This window comes from Bolinopsis microptera, chromosome 9, assembly GCF_026151205.1.
Source record: "Bolinopsis microptera isolate Bmic1 chromosome 9, MBARI_Bmic_1.0, whole genome shotgun sequence".
NCBI lineage: Eukaryota > Metazoa > Ctenophora > Tentaculata > Lobata > Bolinopsidae > Bolinopsis > Bolinopsis microptera.
The window spans coordinates 3,028,216-3,049,850 of NC_087080.1; the positions used below are offsets into that span (position 1 = coordinate 3,028,216).

The 21,635-nt window shown below is 36.9% G+C and overlaps 1 protein-coding gene across 1 annotated transcript; it reads left to right on the forward strand.

Annotated features, from left to right (window-relative positions):
* Positions 1–3,069: 3,069 nt before the first annotated feature.
* On the forward strand, positions 3,070–19,640 carry LOC134821075 (RUN domain-containing protein 3A-like). The gene is made up of 14 exons (XM_063831743.1): positions 3,070–3,100; positions 7,586–7,714; positions 8,042–8,160; positions 8,355–8,491; positions 8,680–8,855; positions 9,048–9,128; positions 10,933–11,025; positions 13,830–13,859; positions 14,157–14,238; positions 15,664–15,735; positions 15,920–16,149; positions 17,699–17,797; positions 18,150–18,285; positions 19,103–19,640. The coding sequence occupies exons 2-14, from the start codon at positions 7,641–7,643 to the stop codon at positions 19,217–19,219; spliced, it is 1,446 nt and encodes a 481-aa protein (XP_063687813.1). The 5' UTR covers positions 3,070–3,100; positions 7,586–7,640; the 3' UTR covers positions 19,220–19,640.
* The last annotated feature ends 1,995 nt before the right edge of the window (positions 19,641–21,635 follow it).

A 21,635-nucleotide genomic window follows, 5' to 3' on the forward strand; every position in this document is an offset into this window, starting at 1 on the left:
GTCCAACTCGGCGCGCGTCCTGGTAGGTTGTAAACCTACAAAGTTAACATAGATGCACTTCGTTTCCCGAGAGACTTAGCTTAAATTATGATATTTGTTTCTTCACGGTTTTCGTATCTGATTTCTAGGTTATGATTTCATTCTTGTATTGTCAAGCCAGGAGTGTTAGGGCTTCTCTTGACCAATTAACGTTTAATCCGTTTAATCCGTTTAATCCATCTTGTACATTGAAGGTAAGACTTATAATCGTTGGAAATTGGATACAAGCGTATATGTATGTACGAAGATAAATCTAATAGCACCCCTTCGAACTAGTCTCCGCGTTAGCTGATCGAACAAATACAATATTAAGAAAAATAAAAATTACTCAAACAATATACACAAAGCGCCAAAAAAGCGCCATAAAGTGTCAGAAAAGCGTCAAAAAGCGCTAAAAAAGCGCCAAAAAGCGTCAAAAAAAGCTCAAAAAGCGCCCAAAAAGCGTCTTTAAAAGGTGAACGCTGAACGCGCGCGGCATCTTATCGGCAGCTGCCTAACTTCACATAGCCATGTGTATACGCGTACTGCGTGACGCACTTGTTTCACAAGTTGAATATATTTTTGCCGCCTACACTGCCGTTTTCTCAGAAAAGGCAGTAAGTCCAATTTTTCGAAATATGACAATATTGGTATCAAAATTTTCAGTAGAAAATTCTCTACAACATGAGCTATATATTAATGTATAGAAACATTGTTGTGTGCAATTTCTAAGGAAGTAAGTCCCAGTTGAGAAACATTATGTTCGGTTTTGGCCAATTATTTTCTGAGAGAAGGACGTAAGTCCGGACTTACTGCCTTTTCTGAGAAAATCTTGAAAATCTTCTGAGATAAGGAAGTAATTCCGTGGACTTACTGCCTTTTCTGAGATAAACTATCTGTGATAGGAAGAAGTAACTGGACTTACTTCCTATAAAAGCATGCTAAAAGCGGAATTTTAGAAAGCGATTTCCCAAAAAGAACATAACTTTACTGCCGATTGATATTTTCGCTTGAAATTTTCAGAATCGATGTATAATTACATTTCAACTTTACTTAAGTGATCAAAATTTTCATTTAGGCCTCAACAAAAATTTGGTGGCCGATTTTCAAAAACGCCAGATGTATTTTATTCGCAAAACATAAACATTGGAGCAGTTATTGAGCTGTTATAATCGCAGAGAATGTTTAGTTTAGGTATATCTTTTAGATCAAGTTCATTTTCATCAAAATATCGATAAGATATCATTGAATGCACTGAAATCTTTCAAAATTGGCGAGTTTGCCTAAATAAGGGCATACTATTATTCAAAAACATTTATTATATATGATATGGAGCAATTTAGATTTACCTAACTGTTTATATTTTAAAATATAATCCAAAATACATAGATCCAAACCTAAAAAATTTAGTAAAAAGCTTGGACTTACTTCCTTCTCAGAAAAATATTGAACAGAGATTTTTCTCAGAAAAGGAAGTAAGTCCAAGTTTTCTCAGAAAAGGCAGTAAGTCCATCCAGTATGAAAAATAAGCTCGATTATTTGGCATAAAAATGGTTATATCTAAGCTTATGGACGGCTCAAAGCTTTAATTTTTTTGACAAATTAAAATTTGACTAATTATTGATAACTCAACGTGTTTACTTTTGATCTTACGCAAAAAGTAAGCGGAGAAAAAACCATAAACGCAAAAGTCGCAATATCTCGAAATGGCAAATATGGACTTACTGCCTTTTCTGAGAAAACGGCAGTACGGTGGTCGCGCGCTACTGCAAGCGAGAGGGCTTTGGTTAGAGCAACTGCCTAACTTGTAGCCGCTATGCGCTGCGCTTACAACAAAGCTGCCGCGCGCGCCAAGTCCATTCTCATTGACAATTAAACGTGGTCAAAGATATTTATATATAATTCCTATATTAAATCAATGCAATAATTATGTAGATATGAGTATTCAACACTACTCGACAACGAATATTTGTAGAAGCTTGGGGTCCTATGTTACCTGGGGACCTCAGGCTATTATACCATGTTCATTAACGTGCCGAATAGAGATTAGGTTGTAGCGCGATGCACTACTGGATCGCGCCGCGCATCAAATAATTCTTCTCGCAAGATCGGCAAAATGCACCACTGTGCCTCACCGAGCTGCGAAGGATTGACATCGTGAATCAAAGATTAGGCGGAATGACAGGCTGAGCGCGGCCCAGTAAGGTCCCATGTAAATTTAAGCTCGGGGTCTTATGTAAATTTATGAATAGAGATAATATTTTAAAACAATATTAATCCGATGAGCGCCGCGCAATGACAATGACTTTTTATTGTACTTAAATAGAATCGAGCGCTATCAAATGTTTTCCTGCGATGCCGAAAGTATAAGTGTCTTACTATATGATGCCTTAAACCCTCTTGAGGTTGGACTAACCGTATACATTTGGGCTTTATTTTAAAGAATCTTTTTTATTTCGGTTAACAAAGTCTGATGAAATAAAAATGTAAAACCATTGTTTTACTACTAATTCATAATAACAGCCACATGTCCTTACATATTATAGTGGCAGTGAAACAAAACTAGTCGTGTATCATGTTTCGACCAATCTTTCAATTAATGAGCAAAAGGTAATGGATATAGTTTTGTCGTGTACTTACTATTTGTCTTATTTTTTTTTACTTTGACCATTTAAATTGAAAGATTCCGTAAAGTAATCGTTTAGGAAGCAAATTCTGCTGGTTGTTCTTACTGAAACCTTAGTAGATGCTTTGATGTGTCTATAATTACGTCCATTAGTTTGGTAAGCCTTCTCATTCGCAAATGATCACTGGTATCACTACTACATAATTATTCCTACTACATAATCAATAATACATAGTTGCTTTAATAGTGTGGGCAGAGTTTGATATTTTTCATGATTCATAATAAATTGAGTTTTTGCGATTCAGATCCATTACTACTTATGCTCTACTTATTTGGTGTTTGTTTGTGTTCTTCACACTACCCTATTGTATAGTTGAACTTAGAAAGATCATATTTATCCAATGGTCTCCTGCTTTCTAAACTAATTACAACACTACAAATCTATTACATTTATTGAGTTCAGGGATGAATGGTAATGACAGGCAAACGGGGCACATTGATAGTGTCCCAGCCAGTTCTGAAAATGATAAGACGAACGACATGAGCGCAGACAAGTGTCACGGATGTGGAGTTGAGGAGAGTGAGACGATGAGAGGAAAGGGAGTAGATGTGTGGATAGGCTGTTCATCATGTGAAATGTGGTGGCACGTGAGTTGCGCTGGGATGCAAGGACTAACAACAAAGACAGTCAAGGAACTGACCCAGTGGAATTGTCACTTTTGTTTCGAGGTGCCAGTGAGACTGAAGGAGACTCAAGTGTCTATGGAAGTTGGTCAAACAGTTGCACGAGAGATCCAGATGGGTCTAGCTTCTGTGACAGAGGCAGTGAGTAGTTGTGTCCAGAAGTCATTGCAGGACTCCCTTGTTGGTACGCTGGTTGGTGCAGCTAATGCAGAGATTACGAGGAGTTGGGCTAGAATAGCCAGTGGAGATCAAACCAAGTTGATAACTGAGGTAGTCCAGGTAGCATCAGGCCCTGCTTTGTCAACAATCACTCAACAGATTGATGCAAACATGCAGCAACGTTTGAAGAGAGTCAAACACATAGTTGTGTCTAATCTGCCGGATTCAGGAAAGGAAACAGAGAGCCAGGCTGAGCTGAAGGACATCATTTGCCAGCATGCAACTGACCTTACAACAAGTGATATTCAGTCGGCAAAAAGAGTTGGAGATTTTTCACGTATTAATCGTAACAAGTTCAGAGGCAGGATGGTTATAGCTGTTCTAAAGAGTGAAGAGAGAGCAAGCTATATGCACAATAATGGACGTGGCTTTGTATACAGAGGTAGCAAGCAAGGAGATGACGTGTGGATAAACCCTGACATGATCAAAGCAGACAGAGATGTTCAATGGAATACTCGAGAGAAGAGAAAGGCCGAGGCTGATCTCAAGAAGAAGGGAAAGCCAGTAGCTGCGCCTAAACCAGTGATAAAGAATGAACTCAAAACTGATGTGGCTCCTGTAACAAATGAAGAGCATGTGGATAATAAAGAAGATGTTGTCCAGAATGCTGTGAAGTCAAAAAAACGAGTAGCGAGTTGCGTGAAGGAATCACAGGGTATCAAGATGCTGTACACTAATGCTAATTCCCTGTACAATAAGATGACGGAACTCATGGTTTTGTCAGAGACTCACGATGTTCAGATCATTTGTGTGACAGAGTCCTGGCTAAATTCAGATATTGTTGACGCTGAAGTGTCTATTCCTAATTTCAACCTCTTTCGTGCAGACAGACCTAATGATACACGTTTTGGGGGATCTGCTATCTTTGTCCACAAAGCATTGAGGGTAGAACGATTGGATTGGTTTACTGGTCTTGAATCACTTGCAGTAAATATTGTTATCGACTCTGTTAGGTTCAATGTTGTTTGTCTGTATCGGTCTACTTCACTTGTTGATATGAAGGACAATGCTGGCCTGTTAGGTGCTCTTGAACGTTTACCAGTTAATGCGGATGAAGAGTTGGTGATAGTTGGTGATGTGAACCTACCTCATGTTAACTGGGACAAAAGTATAGTCGAGCGCCCACCAAACTCATGTGACAGAAGGTTGCTGATGGAATCAGAATTCTTGAATGTCTTTACCAGGAAAGGTTTGAAGTGGTATGTCACTGGGTCTTCAACACGCGTCAGGAAGGTTGGTGATACTACTCAATGCTCCTTGCTTGATCAGGTCTTCTGCAATAATGATTGTTTTGTAAACAATGTTGATATCCTTGCTCCTCTGGGTAAAAGCGATCATGTATCACTACTGGTTGAGCTGAAAGTTAAAAACAATGTCGAGTTCCTTACATCTAAGAAGAAAAGCTGGTATAAGGTGGATCAGGACTTCGTTAACACACAGTCATCAGACATCAGCTGGGGGTACTCAAGAGAAGATCTTCAGGTCGAAGAGATGTGGGAAGAATTACACCAAAAACTTAGTGTCATTTCAGATCGTGTCCCAACCACCCACCTTAAAACAACTAAAGGTGGGGAGATCTTACAGAGGTTACCCTGGGATTGCTCTAGTCTGGTTAGGAAAAGAAAGTGCAAGGACCTGGCATGGAAGGATTTTGACGAGAATCCTACGATGGTGATGTTTAACACAGCCGAGTACGAGCAGCGGATGTACCAGAACGCTGAGATTAAGGCAAAGATTAAATATGAGAATAAAGTGACTAAATTGTTTAAGTTAAATTGTAAACCTCTTTTTAATTACCTTAAATCTAAAAGTGTTTTAAGAAAATCTGTAGAAAGACTCAAAACAGATGATGGTTCTGAGACCAAGTCTCCCTCTGAGACTGCAGAAGTGTTAGCTGATTTTTTCCAGTCAGTTTTCAAACCTGAACCTTCTGGCCCTCTGCCTCAAGATTGTTACACAGAATGTAATAATGATTACTTCTGGAGTAAATTTATGGTGCACCCTGAAAGTGTTGCCAAGATTTTGGGATCACTAGATATTAGTAAAGCTATGGGTCCTGATGGTGTTCATCCTAGACTCCTGAGGTATTTAAGTGAGAACAGTTCCTTTGTGGATGCGGTTGTGTTGCTGTTTAGTGCCTGTGCTTCTGAGCAGTATATCCCTGAGGTATGGAAAACTGCCACTGTTGTGGCCTTGCACAAGAAGGGGTCAGTACATAGTCCTAATAATTACAGGCCTGTGTCACTGACTTGTATACTATGCAAAGCCTATGAGAAGCTTCTTAGGGAGTATATTCTCGACGGTGTTGAACAGGTGCTTAGTAGCACACAGCACGGCTTCATGAAGGGTCGGTCATGCTTATCTAACCTATTGGAGTCTATTGACGCTGTCAATGACTTGCTGGCTGAAGGTGGCTGTGCTGATATATTATACTTAAATGATTTCTCTAAGGCCTTTGATAGCGTACCACACCACCGTTTATTAGTTAAATTAAGAAATGTTGGTGTTCCTGAGGAGATTATTGGTATTTTAGAAAACTTTTTAGTAGGGAGGTCTATGAAAGTTAAAGTAGGAGATGCATTTTCTGAGATTAAATATATACTTTCAGGAGTGCCCCAAGGCAGTGTTTTGGGACCATTGCTCTTTCTTTTATTTGTAAATGATCTTCCAGAAGGGATCAAAGCTATCATCAAACTTTTTGCTGATGATGTTAAAATGATTGTTAATCCTTTTATTAATCTAACAGCTGATTTGAAGTTGCTAGAACTTTGGGAGTCTCGTTGGTGTTTAAATTTTAATGTAGATAAGTGTATGGTCATGCAAATTGGTTCTTGTAATCCTAAGAATCAGTACTTGTTTGGTGGTTTGCCTTTGAGATGTGTTGAAAGCGAGAAGGACCTTGGAGTGGTCTTTAACACCAGTTTCAACTTTGAGGATCATGTGAGAAAGTGCATTGCTAAAGCTAATGGTACCATTGCCTGGCTTACAAGAAATATTATATCGAGGGAAACAAGCGTTATGCTGGGCTTGTATAAGTCTTTAGTAAAGCCTCATATAGAGTATTGTTCACAGGCATGGGCTCCGATGGCTAGGCATGGAAACTGGTCACTGATTCTTGAATTGGAAGGTGTCCAGAGATCGTTCACCCGTATGATTGATGGATTGGGACTCATGACTTACAGAGAGAGACTGGATAAGCTGAACCTCACCACCCTGCTTGAACGCAGGGTTCGTGGAGATCTCATTGAGATGTTCAAGATCCAGGAAGGCTTTGTGGGTTATGGTTCCGATTTATTTGGTCGTTCTGGTAGGACTGTTGCTGCTAGATCAAAGACTCATAGATTCACCACAAATGAGACTGATTTCTTTGCCCAAAGGGTCTTGCGCTATTGGAACAGTCTACCACCACTTGTGAAAGCTAGTGAGTCGGTTACTGGTTTCAAGAGGGGATTAGATGCCTTTCGGCTTCATGGATATCGAGCTAATAAGCTTGGTCATCACTGGGAACTTTCATATGATATATTTGATAGAATTGATGTTACTGTAGCTCACAGGAGTAATTATGTAAATTATATGAAAGATAATCCAATAATAGCTAAGAGGAAGAAGGTCAATTTAAAAGGCCTTACTTAGGCACTTATCAGCCAAGTTTTCAGTTAACTTCTTTTAATTTTTATATTTTAATATAATAATTAAACGTAAATTGTACAGTTTTGAAGTAATTATATTTGTATATGAGATGCCCAGAGAGGCATAAATTTAAATCTTATCTTATCTTTCTTCAACAGATTAAAAACTATAGATGTGCTACTTAATCTAATCTTTATTATTTGAATGTCTCACTATCTATCATCTCTGCTTGGTACACAGGCCACTTATCCAATAACATGAAAACATCTGCAACACCCAAGTAAAATCGTCGTCAGTTTCTGTAATCGCCCCCACTTCCACTTTTCAGATATTTGTTCATTGTTCTTTCATTAAACATTTATTCGAATAGTTCTATAAAACATAATTATTTGATCTTTATTTATCTTAAGCTACAATTATGTAGGAGGGGTAATGCAATGACTAGATTTTGTGTTGTGAACTCATGTCTAATGCTTTAAAAGACTCTTTGTCAAGACAGAATGCAACTGACCGTAAAAACTTCCTCGCTGTTTGCAGGTAAAATTTCTCATTCCTTTTGCCATCTTAAAGATAATTCACACATTATGTAATCAATCTGACCATCTCATAACCCTTGAGCAGAATAAAAAGTTAGAGAGTAAGCATTTCCTAACCCCTCGGCCTCGGATATTATGAAATATGTGAACAATTCCTTGAAGTGATAAAATTTGAAATTGATAATCCTTCTATCAGAATCATTTCAAAATTATTGAACGCTTTCCTTTATAAATTGAGATCAAACAATTGTTTGATACACCAGTCCTATTGTTGTCAATAGCCCTTTTGTTCACTCTTACTCTGTTCCCAGACAACCACATTCCTCAGGTTGAGCATACAAACACTATGTGACGAGGCAGGCACAAGTGGGGTAATCGACGATAACAGCGATTATCTCCTTAATTTCTGTAACATAATAGAAAACTTGTTATGTCACCGTTATCATGGTAAGCAGTTTGTTTTGTTATTGAATTCAGCTGTTAAATCATGCTTGACTTGAAATTGCTAGATACAATAACTATAGTATAATTTAATTAGCTGTCTGATCGTAATTAAGCTATGCTTTCTTAATCAAATGCACTCCTTATCAGACAAAGCTATCGAAATTTTACTGTATGTAAAAAGCTTTTTTTTTTTTCAGTTCAAAACAAGAAACAGGTTGGAACTGCAGACGGCATTGTGTTTTGGGAGTTTCTCAAGCTTGCTTGCAAGTCGGTCCCTTACAACTGCATTCAGAAGATAAATCTGATGGATAATGTGAAAACCACACGAGGCAAGGTAATACACATTATATTATGTAGATATAATTGTTTACAGTAGAATTAATGTATCAATTATCACGTGAAATTGAAATACTCAAACCGTTGGTGGAGTAGTAAAACTAGTAAAATAAGATTACATACTACAAGCCTAATCTGTGATTATGATCTAAAACATCTTATCTAAAGTACACGTATAATCTCCAGGGAAGAGCCTGGATACGAATGGCACTGATGGAGAAGAGACTGTCAGAGTATTTCTCAGTTGCTCTTATGGAGGACACTGTTTTGAAGAGATTTTACGATCACGGGAGTTTTATGCTGAACGAGGAGGCCCACATAGTGGCTAACGTTATGACTGCTCTTAACTCTGTGGATTTCAGGTAAATCACATTTCTATTTGATCCTGTTTATATTTCAATGATGTTATTATGTTCCTTAATTTCATTTAGTAATTGCGTATTATCATTGCCTTGTTGTAACGATCAGATCTTATATCAGTCTGTTATGAAGCTATTATATCAGTCTGTAATGAAGCTATTAAATTTAAGCACTAGATATTAACCTTCTTACAGTTTGTGTTTGAGGAGCCACACCTTCGATCTTCCAGTTGTTTACTCAGTTGACTACACTCCCTTTCTCAAATACCCAATAAGGTATGTTATATATTTTGTGATACAGTGAAAATGTAAACCCATTTTATATTCTGTGTATATATCATGTTGATAAAGCTTTCGCTGACGTTAAGGAAAGTAGAGATTGTCCAGCAAGGGTGTTAATTAGCCGCAATCCTCCCAAGATAAAATACGTTAGGATCTTAAGATTTTTTAGATATCATTGAGCATAAGCAGTTTTAAGCATAGTTTTAAACTAATTACAACACTACAAATCTATTACATTTATTGAGATGAGTCATCGATCCTGTTGATGGCGGTAAGCCGAAACTAGTCGAGACTCTGCGGATCATCCCGAGATACGTTGTATCACTGCTTATGCTCAATGATATCTAAAAAATCGTATATATATCATATCACCCCTCAGTGCTTTTCATAAAAGATCGTTAGGGCCGATCATATCATGATAGAATGAAACAAATGTGCGACTAATCTATAATGTGTGTACTTGTATTTGGCTGTAATCGATTTGGCTGTCTTGGTTGTATCGGTGTTTTGGCTTGAACTCATGTGTGTAAACATGTCGTGTACAATTAATTTGATTAAAAAACATGCTGGACTGTGGACAATACATAAATACTTTATTGAGAACTGACAAGTAGATAACATGTTATATGGAGAGACAAATTTGGCTTAAAAGCCATCAGTATTAAAGTTCAAAGTTTTCGCAAATGAGGGAAAAGTTCACAATGTGTTCATAAAGAAATTCAGCACTTAGAAGATTGACCCTATTTCTAAGGAAAGATATATGGGGATATATGAAACGTTTATTCCAGAAATGGTGAGTATCGCTGAATCAATTAACAAGAATCTAGCTCAGATAATCTGGTTGCGTTATATTAAGTAACACAGCAGCACTGGTAGATACTATATATCACAGTCATCAAAGAAGTTGAGCAAGCACAAGTTGCATTTTTTTTTCAAGTAGAAAAATGTTGAAAGGTTTGAATTAACGAAACGAGAGTTGTATTTGCAATGAGGCAAGTTTCAGTTGAAATGACTGTATCTGCATGCTCCATAAATGCAGAATTTAGATTCAAAAATCGAATCCACATAGAAATACAATATACTAAATTATCATAATATAATGCAAATATAGTACAATCTTGACATGATGTCATTTCCTAATCTTCACTATACAACTGTACTTCTCTACCGCACTAAGTGCAATCTACTCTTAGGTTATCATTAAAACACTCAAACCATAAACTGAACAAGGAAGTGCTCTGCAGGTACATGACACAATACACAAGTACACATATTACACACGAATATTTGTAGCCGTATTAACTTACAAGTGCCACTGTACATTACACTCGACACGCCTGCCTAATGTGGCATTACAAAGCTGTCTAACAATGTGTTTAACTTTACTATTACTAACTTTCTGCTACTATTTATCTTCTCAGATGTTCCTAATCAAGACTTACAAGAACTTGGTAGTAACAAGAGTACGATTTGTAGCTCAGAGAAAATGTAACCAATTTAATTAATCAGTTCAGCAAATATTTCTGAACTCATACAAATGACAAATTCCAGAGTGTATTACACATGCATTCCAACATAGTTTGGACAGGTTAACTATCAATACGGCCAGCTCAATATCACGCACTAGCTTGTTAACAAAACGTCTGTACAAAACTAAAATATTCGCTACAATATAACACTGTAATAATCCTGTTAATTGTTAAAAGTTACCTACAGTTACTTAAATAAGTTACCTAAAGTTACATAAAGAAGTTACTTATGGTAACTTAAAATAAGTTACCTAAAGTTTATATTTCAGTGACAAGCAACTAGATTTGGAAGAAGCTCTAATAAGACTGGAGAGAAACAGAGTACAGAACGATGCTTCCTCCACCTGTAGTGGGCACACTAGGTAAGTTAACTAACTAACCAATTACTGATTGGTTTAAAGCCTGAGGTGGGCAATCTAATGTTGCTGTTTGTGGTCGAGAGTCCGACTATTATATATGAGGACTAATATCTAGACTAGATAAGGACTAATATCTAGACTAGATAAGGACTAATATCTAGACTAGATAAGGACTAATATCTAGACTAGATGAGGACTAATATCTAGACTAGATGAGGACTAATATCTTAATATCTAGACTAGATGAGGACTAATATCTAGACTAGATGAGGACTAATATCTAGACTAGATGAGGACTAATATCTTAATATCTAGACTAGATGAGGACTAATATCTAGACTAGATGAGGACTAATATCTAGACTAGATGAGGACTAATTATAATATCTAGACTAGATGAGGACTAATATCTAGACTAGATAAAGACTAATATCTAGACTAGATGAGGACTAATATCTAGACTAGATGAGGACTAATATCTAGACTAGATGAGGACTAATATCTAGACTAGATGAGGACTAATATCTAGACTAGATGAGGACTAATATCAAGACTAGATGAGGACTAATATGGACATCTTTAACAAGACGTTGTCTCACGTTTTGACTGCCACATGCTCGAATTTTGACTGCCAAACCATGTGATAGTTATTACTCGGCCAATTTTAAACCAATTACCACAAAAATTTGTAGTTTGGTCAACAAGGATACAATAATCACTCATTCATCAACATGAAACAGCTAAATTTGTTATTTGTACACTTTATGATAAGAATATCACAGGGAAACTTGTTTATGGCTGTGTAAAATCGAATTTACATGATTTCAGTGAGTTATCATGATAGATGTGACCATCAAACCTTTCTGAAGCATGTGGGTGTTATATGTACCGCGATTAATGATTAAATATACGAAATATGGTACGATTATCACACATCACTTAGGGTAGGCTATAATGACAACCAGTGAGGACTATTTTGATGTTTTGAATGCTATTCAAGGTGCTTTAGGCTGTAAAATTATGTTGTAATGATTGACAATCAATAAATGACCTGTAAAAGATACAAATATCACATTAAATTCAATATTTTTCACGAATCAATGTCAATAATGTGTGAATGTTGTTTTTGAAGATCAATTCATCCAATATTATTAAACATAGTCAATAAGTAATAGGCATTTCATTAAATAAGCACTTTTCAGATACAAATATCACTAGATTAAAAAAAATTTAAAAAAATTAAAAATTATTTAAATTGAAATTGTGATATTCGTATCCTATTTTGGTTCCTAGATGTGCTGTGTAAGATGTTCAGGGAGTAATAATGTTTATTGTACATGTATCAAAAAGAATCTCGTTCTATAGACCCATATTGATACATTTATCACGAATGTTACACTTGTAAAATTTGGTTCACAAAAAATGTGATATTTGTATCCTTCAAGTGGTTGGAACAATTTTTCATCCTTGTATCCATACGGAGTTACCATTTTTGTAGGTGTGAATGAAGTTTCATCTTTATTAATGAATTATGTACCCTTCAAACAGCCACCCAGAGAACTGGACCCGAAAAATAGCTATATTTCGTTGTTTTAAAATACAATGTGATAATTGTAGTACATCTAACGGGAGGTTGATTTTTGTATCATACTTTTCACTAATTCTGTTTGGAATTGCCTCTGGTACAGTTTGAGTTCAAAGAAACAGAAAAAAGAGGTCAAGGGGATTCAATAATCACATCATAAAACGGACAATTTTGAAACGAAAATGTGTGATATTTGTATCATAATGAGCCTAAATAACGATTTCCTTTTGTACACTGCTTCCTTAGGAGACAGGCATCATGTTACGAAATTTTCATAAAAAATTGATAACATTCAGTCTCTCCAGACCCATTTGTATCATTATCACATCTCAGAAAATGTGATATTTGTATCATTGGACTTTAACGTGGTCTAGCTCTGTCAATTTATGTGATAGCATGATTTTGATTTCATAGTCATAAAGCTATGAAGATTCTGCAACCAATCAATCGAGTCTATCATAGCCAATAGACTATATAAGACTCTAAAAATCAATTTAGAAAAAGTCAAAACGTGAGACAACGTCTTGTTGAAGGTGTCCATATCTAGACTAGATGAGGACTAATATCTAGACTAGATGAGGACTAATATCTAGACTAGATGAGGACTAATATCTAGACTAGATAAGGACTAATATCTAGACTAGATGAGGACTAATATCTAGTCTTCCAAACGGACAACTTATCTTGTGCCTCTATAATATTGGGACTACACTGTAGCTGATAACCAAACTGCCCTGATATCCAGATTACCCGTGCAGTGTGCACCTCCAGCTAAACCATATTGTTGGTACAGACAGCCAGACAGATCTATAAATAGATCTGATATATCAATTTCAGGAAAACAAATCCTGAGATTTGCAAAGTTAGGATTGAAGATATTTTACCGAGAAACTTACTTCGCGCTTACCTGAAAACGTAACACATAACGGCTGTTTAATGTTCAGGGTTTTAGGGAAATATTTCTTAACTCACATAAATTAGAAAAGTCACAGTCACAAGCAAATATTATTATTCTAAAGAATATATGTATTCTTTAGAATATATTTTCAGTCTAAAGAATACAATATGTTATATATTATAAAATACATACGCTGGCTGGGAAATCTATTGTTCATGGAATGATACTTACTGCTAAGTACATATACTTAATTAAGTATATTATATACTAAATAATACTAAGTAGATGTTTTAAATAAGTTGTTTGATGGTGATAATTTCTGCAGTCTCCGGGCGAGATCTGTGTGTACATTCTCGTAAGTTTGAGTTGGTTTTGAACTTGTACCTTTAAACCCCTCCTCTCGCGATAAAACACTTCTTGATTAGTTCTATATCCTATAAGACTTGTTCTAAAATTTGAGCAATTACCATTGACACTAAAATGCTAACCTTTTTAATTCTGATATCCTTTCTTCTAATTGAAATTAATAGCTATGAAGAAGGAAGAGAAATACAATTTTTCAGAACTCAACAGTCACCGTTCAATGATTTACAAATTGCATTATATCCATTCTTAAGAAGGTGCAAAGTTTTATTTATAGGTGTTCTTTCAGTACCATATCAGAACGAGAATTGTCAGCTGAAGAGGAACTGATAAAACTGAAGAGACAAATGAAAATAGTGGTCGACCAAAAGGTAGGATTTGTCAATTACTCAATTACTCAATTACTGTAATTGAGATCTTGTTAACTGTAGTCGTGATCATGTTGCTGAATATGTCAGCTTGGTATATGTTACGATATTTTAACCAATTACCCAATTAGTTCCAGGATGAAATCTAAAATATTAGATATTTAAGTTCTGTTTTTCCTTGCAAAATTATACGGCAATTTAACATGAAATAGGGACTCCTAACCCTACAGAAATTTAAAGTTGAACTTGACTAGATTCGTTACATGCGGCAATAAAACCATATAAGCTTATAACACCACGGTCGCTGAAATTCACTGTTTGTCAAAACTTTTACATAATTAACTGGAGCTTGATTGTGTAATAAAACTTTATTGACAGTCAACTGAACTGAGTAGCGAATCCCACACAATATATTTACATTAAAACTTAAGTTGCATCATGTGCTTGTTTCTCTTCAACCATTGAATAATGAATATTAATTGTGTTTCAAATTATATACTCCAGTACAGACTACAGCTCTTAATTCTTTTCAAATCACTTTTCTCTTCCTCCCTGTATATGTTTCGTCCTAAATGTCGAGGCCTTTAAAATTCTTTACATCACAAGTAAGATTTATTAAACAAAGTTTGTGTATTTTTCTGCCCACGGAGTTGCCATTACATAATGGTTTTGTCTGTAACTGAAGCATAACATTAAACTGTCTATAAGCTGTACCCTACACTGACTAATACTGGAATCTCCAGAGATAACAATTGTTTAAGTTTAAGTGAGATTAAGTTACCAGAATATACTGCCACAAAAAAGTGCAGTACAACATCTTCTATTTATTAGTGGTTAAACAGCTTTACAGTGAACAAGGTCTAGTACCTGTACAATGTACATTGTGCCTGCAATAGACACTAACTGTGTACAATGTCCACCTTGGACACTGTACACAGTACAGTGTACAATGTCGACACTGTAGAGAATATAGAGAGACAATAAGGTGTCTAGAGTTTAGTTTCAAGAGAACACTTTACGGTGTCTAAAGAGTCCAGAGTACAGTGTTGTGTGTTTCAGGCGTATCTGGAGGAGATCCTGCACCTAAGGGAAGTGAAATGCACAGAACTAACACAGCAGCTGTTACTAGGTGTTACTAGGTGTTACTAGGTGTTACTAGGTGTTACTAGGTGTGTGTTTCAGGCGTATCTGGAGGAGATCCTGCACCTAAGGGAAGTGAAATGCACAGAACTAACACAGCATCTGTTACTAAGTGTTACTAGGTGTTACTAGGTGTTACTAAGTGTTACTAGGTGTGTGTTTCAGGCGTATCTGGAGGAGATCCTGTACCTAAGGGAAGTGAAATGCACAGAACTAACACAGCAGCTGTTACTAGGTGTTACTAGGTGTTACTAGGTGTTACTAGGTGTTACTAGGTGTGTGTTTCAGGCGTATCTGGAGGAGATCCTGTACCTAAGGGAAGTGAAATGCACGGAACTAACACAGCATCTGTTACTAAGTGTTACTAGGTGTTACTAGGTGTTACTAAGTGTTACTAAGTGTTACTAGGTGTTACTAGGTGTGCGTTTCAGGCGTACCTGGAGGAGATCATGCACCTAAGGGAAGTGAAATGCACGGAACTAACACAGCAGCTGTTACTAAGTGTTACTAAGTGTTACTAGGTGTTACTAGGTGTGTGTTTCAGGCGTATCTGGAGGAGATCCTACACCTAAGGGAAGTGAAATGCACGGAACTAACACAGCAGCTGTTACAGTGGGACGAACAGGCGGAGAAGGAGAAAGCCCTGTCAGACAGCATCATAGTGGAGCTACAGGGCCAGCTAGCTGAGCAGCAGTTCAGAAACAGGATGTTACAGGAACAGATGGACAGGAGTACGAGTAATGGGTTCCAGGAGATGGAACCTGTTCTTGCTAGGTAGGGGCGTTTAGTGTTACTAGGTGTTACTAGGTGTTAGTAGGTGTTACTAGGTGTTACTAGGTGTTACTAGGTGTTACTAGGTGTTATTAGGAGATGGAACCTGTTCTTGCTAGGTAGGGGAGTTTAGTGTTACTAGGTGTTACTAGGTGTTACTAGGTGTTAGTAGGTGTAACTAGGTGTTACTAGGAGATGGAACCTGTTCTAGCTAGGTAGGGGAGTTTAGTGTTACTAGGTGTTAGTAGGTGTTACTAGGTGTTACTAGGAGATGGAACTTGTTCTTGCTAGGTAGGGGAGTTTAGTGTTACTAGGTGTTATCAGGTGTTACTAGGTGTTACTAGGAGATGGAACTTGTTCTTGCTAGGTAGGGGAGTTTAGTGTTACTAGGTGTTATTAGGTGTTACTAGGTGTTACTAGGAGATGGAACTTGTTCTTGCTAGGTAGGGGAGTTTAGTGTTACTAGGTGTTATCAGGTGTTACTAGGTGTTACTAGGAGATGGAACTTGTTCTTGCTAGGTAGGGGAGTTTAGTGTTACTAGGTGTTACTAGGTGCTATTAGGTGTTACTAGGTGTTACTAGGTGTTACTAGGTGTTACTAGGAGATGGAACTTGTTCTAGCTAGGTAGGGGAGTTTAGTGTTACTAGGTGTTACTAGGTGCTATTAGGTGTTACTAGGTGTTACTAGGTGTTACTAGGTGTTACTAGGTGTTACTAGGAGATGGAACCTGTTCTTGCTAGGTAGGGGAGTTTAGTGTTACTAAGTGTTACTAGGTGTTAGTAGGTGTTACTAGGTGTTACTAGGTGTTACTAGGTGTTACTAGGTGTTATTAGGAGATGGAACCTGTTCTTGCTAGGTAGGGGAGTTTAGTGTTACTAGGTGTTAGTAGGTGTTAGTAGGTGTTACTAGGTGTTAGTAGGTGTTACTAGGTGTCACTAGGTGTTACTAGGTGTTATTAGGTGTTAGTAGGTGGTACTAGGTGGTACTAGGTGTTACTAGGTGTTACTAGGTGTTACTAGGTGTTATTAGGAGATGGAACCTGGTCTTGCTAGGTAGGGGAGTTTAGTGTTACTATGTGTTACTAGGTGTTTAGGTGTTCAGGTGTCGCTGGGTTGCACAATTGAGTTTAGTGTTACCCTAGGTGTTACTAGGTGTTAGTAGGTATAACTAGGTGTCAGTAGGTGGTACTAGGTGTTATTAGGTGTTACTAGGTGTTACTAAATACTAGGTGTTACTAGTTGTTACTAGGTGGTACTAGGTGTTACTAGGAGATGGAACCTGGTCTTGCTAGGTAGGGGGAGTTTAGTGTTACTATGTGTTACTAGGTGTTACTAGGTCTTTAGGTGTTCAGGTGTCGCTGGGTTGCATAATTGTGATGAAAAATTAAGAATACATGCAATGATTGTCAGTTAGTCTTGCTTAAACTTGGATTTAAAGGATTCAATGATTATTGATTTATTCTATATATTTGATTCAATCTGGACTGATAACATTATCATGTAATCAATAAACTAATCAATTAACTAATTAATTAACTAATTAATTAACCAGGAACAGGAACAGTGTGTCCCTCCACAGATCAACAGAGGATCCCAATAAAGCTGTAGATGTTATAGCTCATATGGACCGTAACGGGTTCTGTTCCAGGAGGTTAGTGTATTACACTAATACACAGTGTATAATGTATAATGTATATTACACTGTGTATTACATGCTGTTACTTAGTCTGATTATTAACTATTGTAACTAAGTATTTTTAAGTCAAATTGTTACACTTATATGTATTATGTATTCGGATATTCGTGACCCCTATAATACTTACGGCTTGTCGTCACCTGTCATACACTGGTGAGTGCCGGTCAACTGCAAACTCTTGATACATTTTCGCAAATTGTTATATTCTAACCATGGTAACATTAGCCATACATGTAACCATGGTAACATTACATGTAACCATGGTAACATTACATGTAACCATGGTAACATTAGCATTCTTCTTCAGTTCCTCAGACCAGTCAGTGAAGCTGAGTGCGTCTGACCAGTCAGTGAGACGCAGCACAGAGACTGTCATTACCAGAACCAGCTCTACCTCCGGCTCTACCTCCAGACCTAGAGCTAAATCTGGGTACTCTAAACAGGTAGCTAGTCTCCTCCTTCTTTTCTAAACAGCTACTGAGTAGTGAGATTTAGGTTTTGTTACATTGGAAGTTATAGTAAAATCAACAAAATAGGAGAGTGAAATCAATACGGTGAGATACCCAACACCGTGGTGGGAGGTGAATTTCATTCTCCTTTTTATTTGACTTCACTATACCTACCGATATGTAAATTGTTCTATATTGGGTAAAATGGGGAGATGGATAAACTTGTAGAGTTTAGGTTTAAAGATTTGGTAATCTAAAGCTATACTATACTGAGGTCGTTGAGTAAATCAGCATTCACGGTGATAACAATACAATTTAATACATCAAAGAATACCCTGATCTTGATAAATGAATCATTGCTGTTTATTATTGCTTTAGAAAGGTCGACCACCCTCGATGAGAGAATGAAAGTTGGAATATTGCCAATGTTGGGTAAAATATACAATCTATTCAGTAGCTTGTAGTTTTAGTTTTCTTTCTTCTTCACTCATTCAAATGCATACCTTTTTTAAATTTTGCGATGTCTTTAGTTGCGTCCGCTTCCCGAATTCTGCTAAATCTTTGTGCCAATTTAGCAATTTTTCGTGCACTGCATGGGATTTATTGTGTGATTGTGAGAATGGCTGATAATTGGCCGTTTTAATTAATAAGTGAAGATTTATATCCTTTATGATAGGCTTCTTCGTTAATAATGCACTTAAAAATGAAATTTGATTCCTTGCACCAAGCTAATACTTAATCAGTTATCACATCACAGCATACACCGTTATCATAAAGTAACAAGCTTAATTAAATTAAATCACTTTTACAGAAAATAGCTGTAGCCGTGGAAGATATCCTGCCCTCTGAAAAAGAAAGGCTCATGTTCAACGTCCACAAGAAACTGCAAACTGAAACTTTTATCTCCTTCGGCGACCCAGACGGTTAATCTTCATTCTTTCTGCTTTCCAAATTGTTAAATGAAATTCTTGATTTTTGTATAAACTATGTTTTGTAAATTTTTGAACCATTTTATCGCTGCTGTTATTCAGATAAGCTGTGATTAACTTGAGAGAGATTTATTACGGTTTTATAACGAAAAATCAATGCAAGCGGACAGATTTTAAACTAGTATAGATTGTATCTCTAGGCTAGGGATAATATTTACGGGAATATTTTCTGATATGTGATCAGATGTATCAGAAATCTGTTTTGTAGGTATCCAGTAATATATAATATCATAAAGGGGAGTTTGAAATTGCCGAATATTTTCCGTTTTGGCATCAGATAACATAACTAGGCGGATAAGTCTAACATTTTATTGGTAGCTATCCTTATCGATAGTAATTAGATTTAATAAGTGTTACAGATTATATATTAGCTTGTCTCGTATTTGTTGTGTGTAATTAATACCTTCTTCTTCACACGACGCCGTTCCTATGTAATGATCTGATGTGTGTATGCCATGTGTGATCTGCCGTTTTCTGACAAAAGTGCTTAAGTAACATTTTGGAAATTTCGGGTTTTTTGGTCTAACTTTTGTTTTTGGGTCGAGAACTATCCCTGAGGACCATTGGATAGATTCGCCGACTTCCCGAAACCCCCTTTTTGGAACCCCCTAAAATGCAAAATATGGTCATTTTTCTGAGAAAAGTGCTTAAGTAACATTTTGGAAAACTGGTGCCGTTTATCTCAAAAACGGTGCCATTTCGGGAACTGAAAACGGTGGCATTGTTATTTACGCCCAAAACTGGCCTAGTGACGGTAATTTGGTGATCGTGGGTCTTTTGGCATGGGAGAAAACAATTTATGTCACTTAAGCACTTTTGTGAAAACGGGCTCGTTTTCTCACAAAAGTGCTTAAGTGCCATTATACGTTTAATTAAATGTTGATACTGCCAACTGAAACTATATAATCGGTACTAACAAATCTAAATTTTCACGGCGGATCGATTGGTGATGGTCATAAACTTCAGAAACGCTAGCTTCGCCGTCAAAATTGCCGATTTGTCAATGCAGAACGTTTCAAAATATACGTCATAATTTGCTCTAAAATTTTTTATTCTCTTATAAGTTGAGACTGGCGGGATTATCGACAGGCAAGGGAACATTACCAAAGAGATAGAAGCGATTTGCTTCACTGCTCCTTCTCTGTTGATATGGAGAAAGTTCTTTTACTACCACACATGCCGGAGTACAAGGAGGCGATTTTTACAAGACGCCTTGTCACATTTAACGAGACCTTCGCGAGGCTGGGGTCAGACGGAGCTCCTTTAGCGATTCTTTGGAATGAGTCAATCGCAGCCCGCAGGAAGGAAAGATGAGAATGTGTCCTCGACTTGGATAAGGGCAATAAAACATTTTGCCAGTTGGCAAGATTGGTGGTAGCAGGGAGATCATTTTTTGGGCAGACAATTGTTCTGCTCAAAACAAGTGTTGGACTTTATTTACTGCCCTATGTTCAATTATCAACAGCCCAGATGTTGACCTGGACAAGATAACGGTCAAGTATCTAGAGCCAGTGCACACCTTTATGAGTGCAGACTCATTCCACCATAAAGTGGAGTTGTCCATTAAACAATCCGGTCAACTTCATGATTATAAGGACTTTGTTCAGGCAGTTGAACAGGTGGGTACTGCATGAACTGCACAGACTTTGAAACGTGGCCAAGGTCCTACGGAACAAGCAACTAAAAAACTAAAGATGTTAAAGTTGTAAGTTTCCAGCGTGGGTCTGTAGGAATGGAATGGAAAACAAATCATGACGAGGTTTCCTTTCATTTCACTCCATTTCTCAGACAAAAAGACGAGAGACTCATTTCCATAGGTTGAAAAATAGCTTTCGCCCAGGAAGAGACCCGGGTGATAGCTACTCCCAAAAAACAAGACATTATTATATACGTAAACTGTGCAGGCTTATGGCCCCGAGTAGTAGGGTATTCTGGATGAACTTGCCTGATAGTACAGATATAACAGATCTTAATCGAGTGTTTGACTAAAAATCATCTATTTCTTGTATTATTCACCATTTATTTATGTACAACAATTATGTTACATTTGTATACGCTTGTTTTTCTTTGCCTCGCGTTACAATATCAATAATTCGCAAATCATTGGTCTTAATGAAGAAAGCCTCATCTGAGTGCTTAATTTAATTTCTAAAGAAAGAAAATTATTTATTATTATCCCGTACTTTCACCAATCAACTCTTCGTTGAAATGCTGGTAGAATTCCGACTATTTTTTAATCCGCTGGGGAGAAAGGAGTATTTTCGTGTTCTTAAACCACCACCAATCAATTTGTCGTAAAATTTTAGGTCAGAATGATCGCAGATAAAGTTCCCACTAATGTGGCTGTACTTAAGC

Excerpts from the sequence above, each read along its gene's own strand:
- LOC134821075 (XM_063831743.1), top strand. The coding sequence starts at position 7,641 with ATGTCTAATGCTTTAAAAGACTCTTTGTCAAGACAGAATGCAACTGAC. Across the intron at positions 8,856-9,047 it reads CTTAACTCTGTGGATTTCAG|TTTGTGTTTGAGGAGCCACA; the intron begins GTAAATCACATT and ends ACCTTCTTACAG. Across the intron at positions 16,150-17,698 it reads ATGGAACCTGTTCTTGCTAG|GAACAGGAACAGTGTGTCCC; the intron begins GTAGGGGCGTTT and ends TTAATTAACCAG.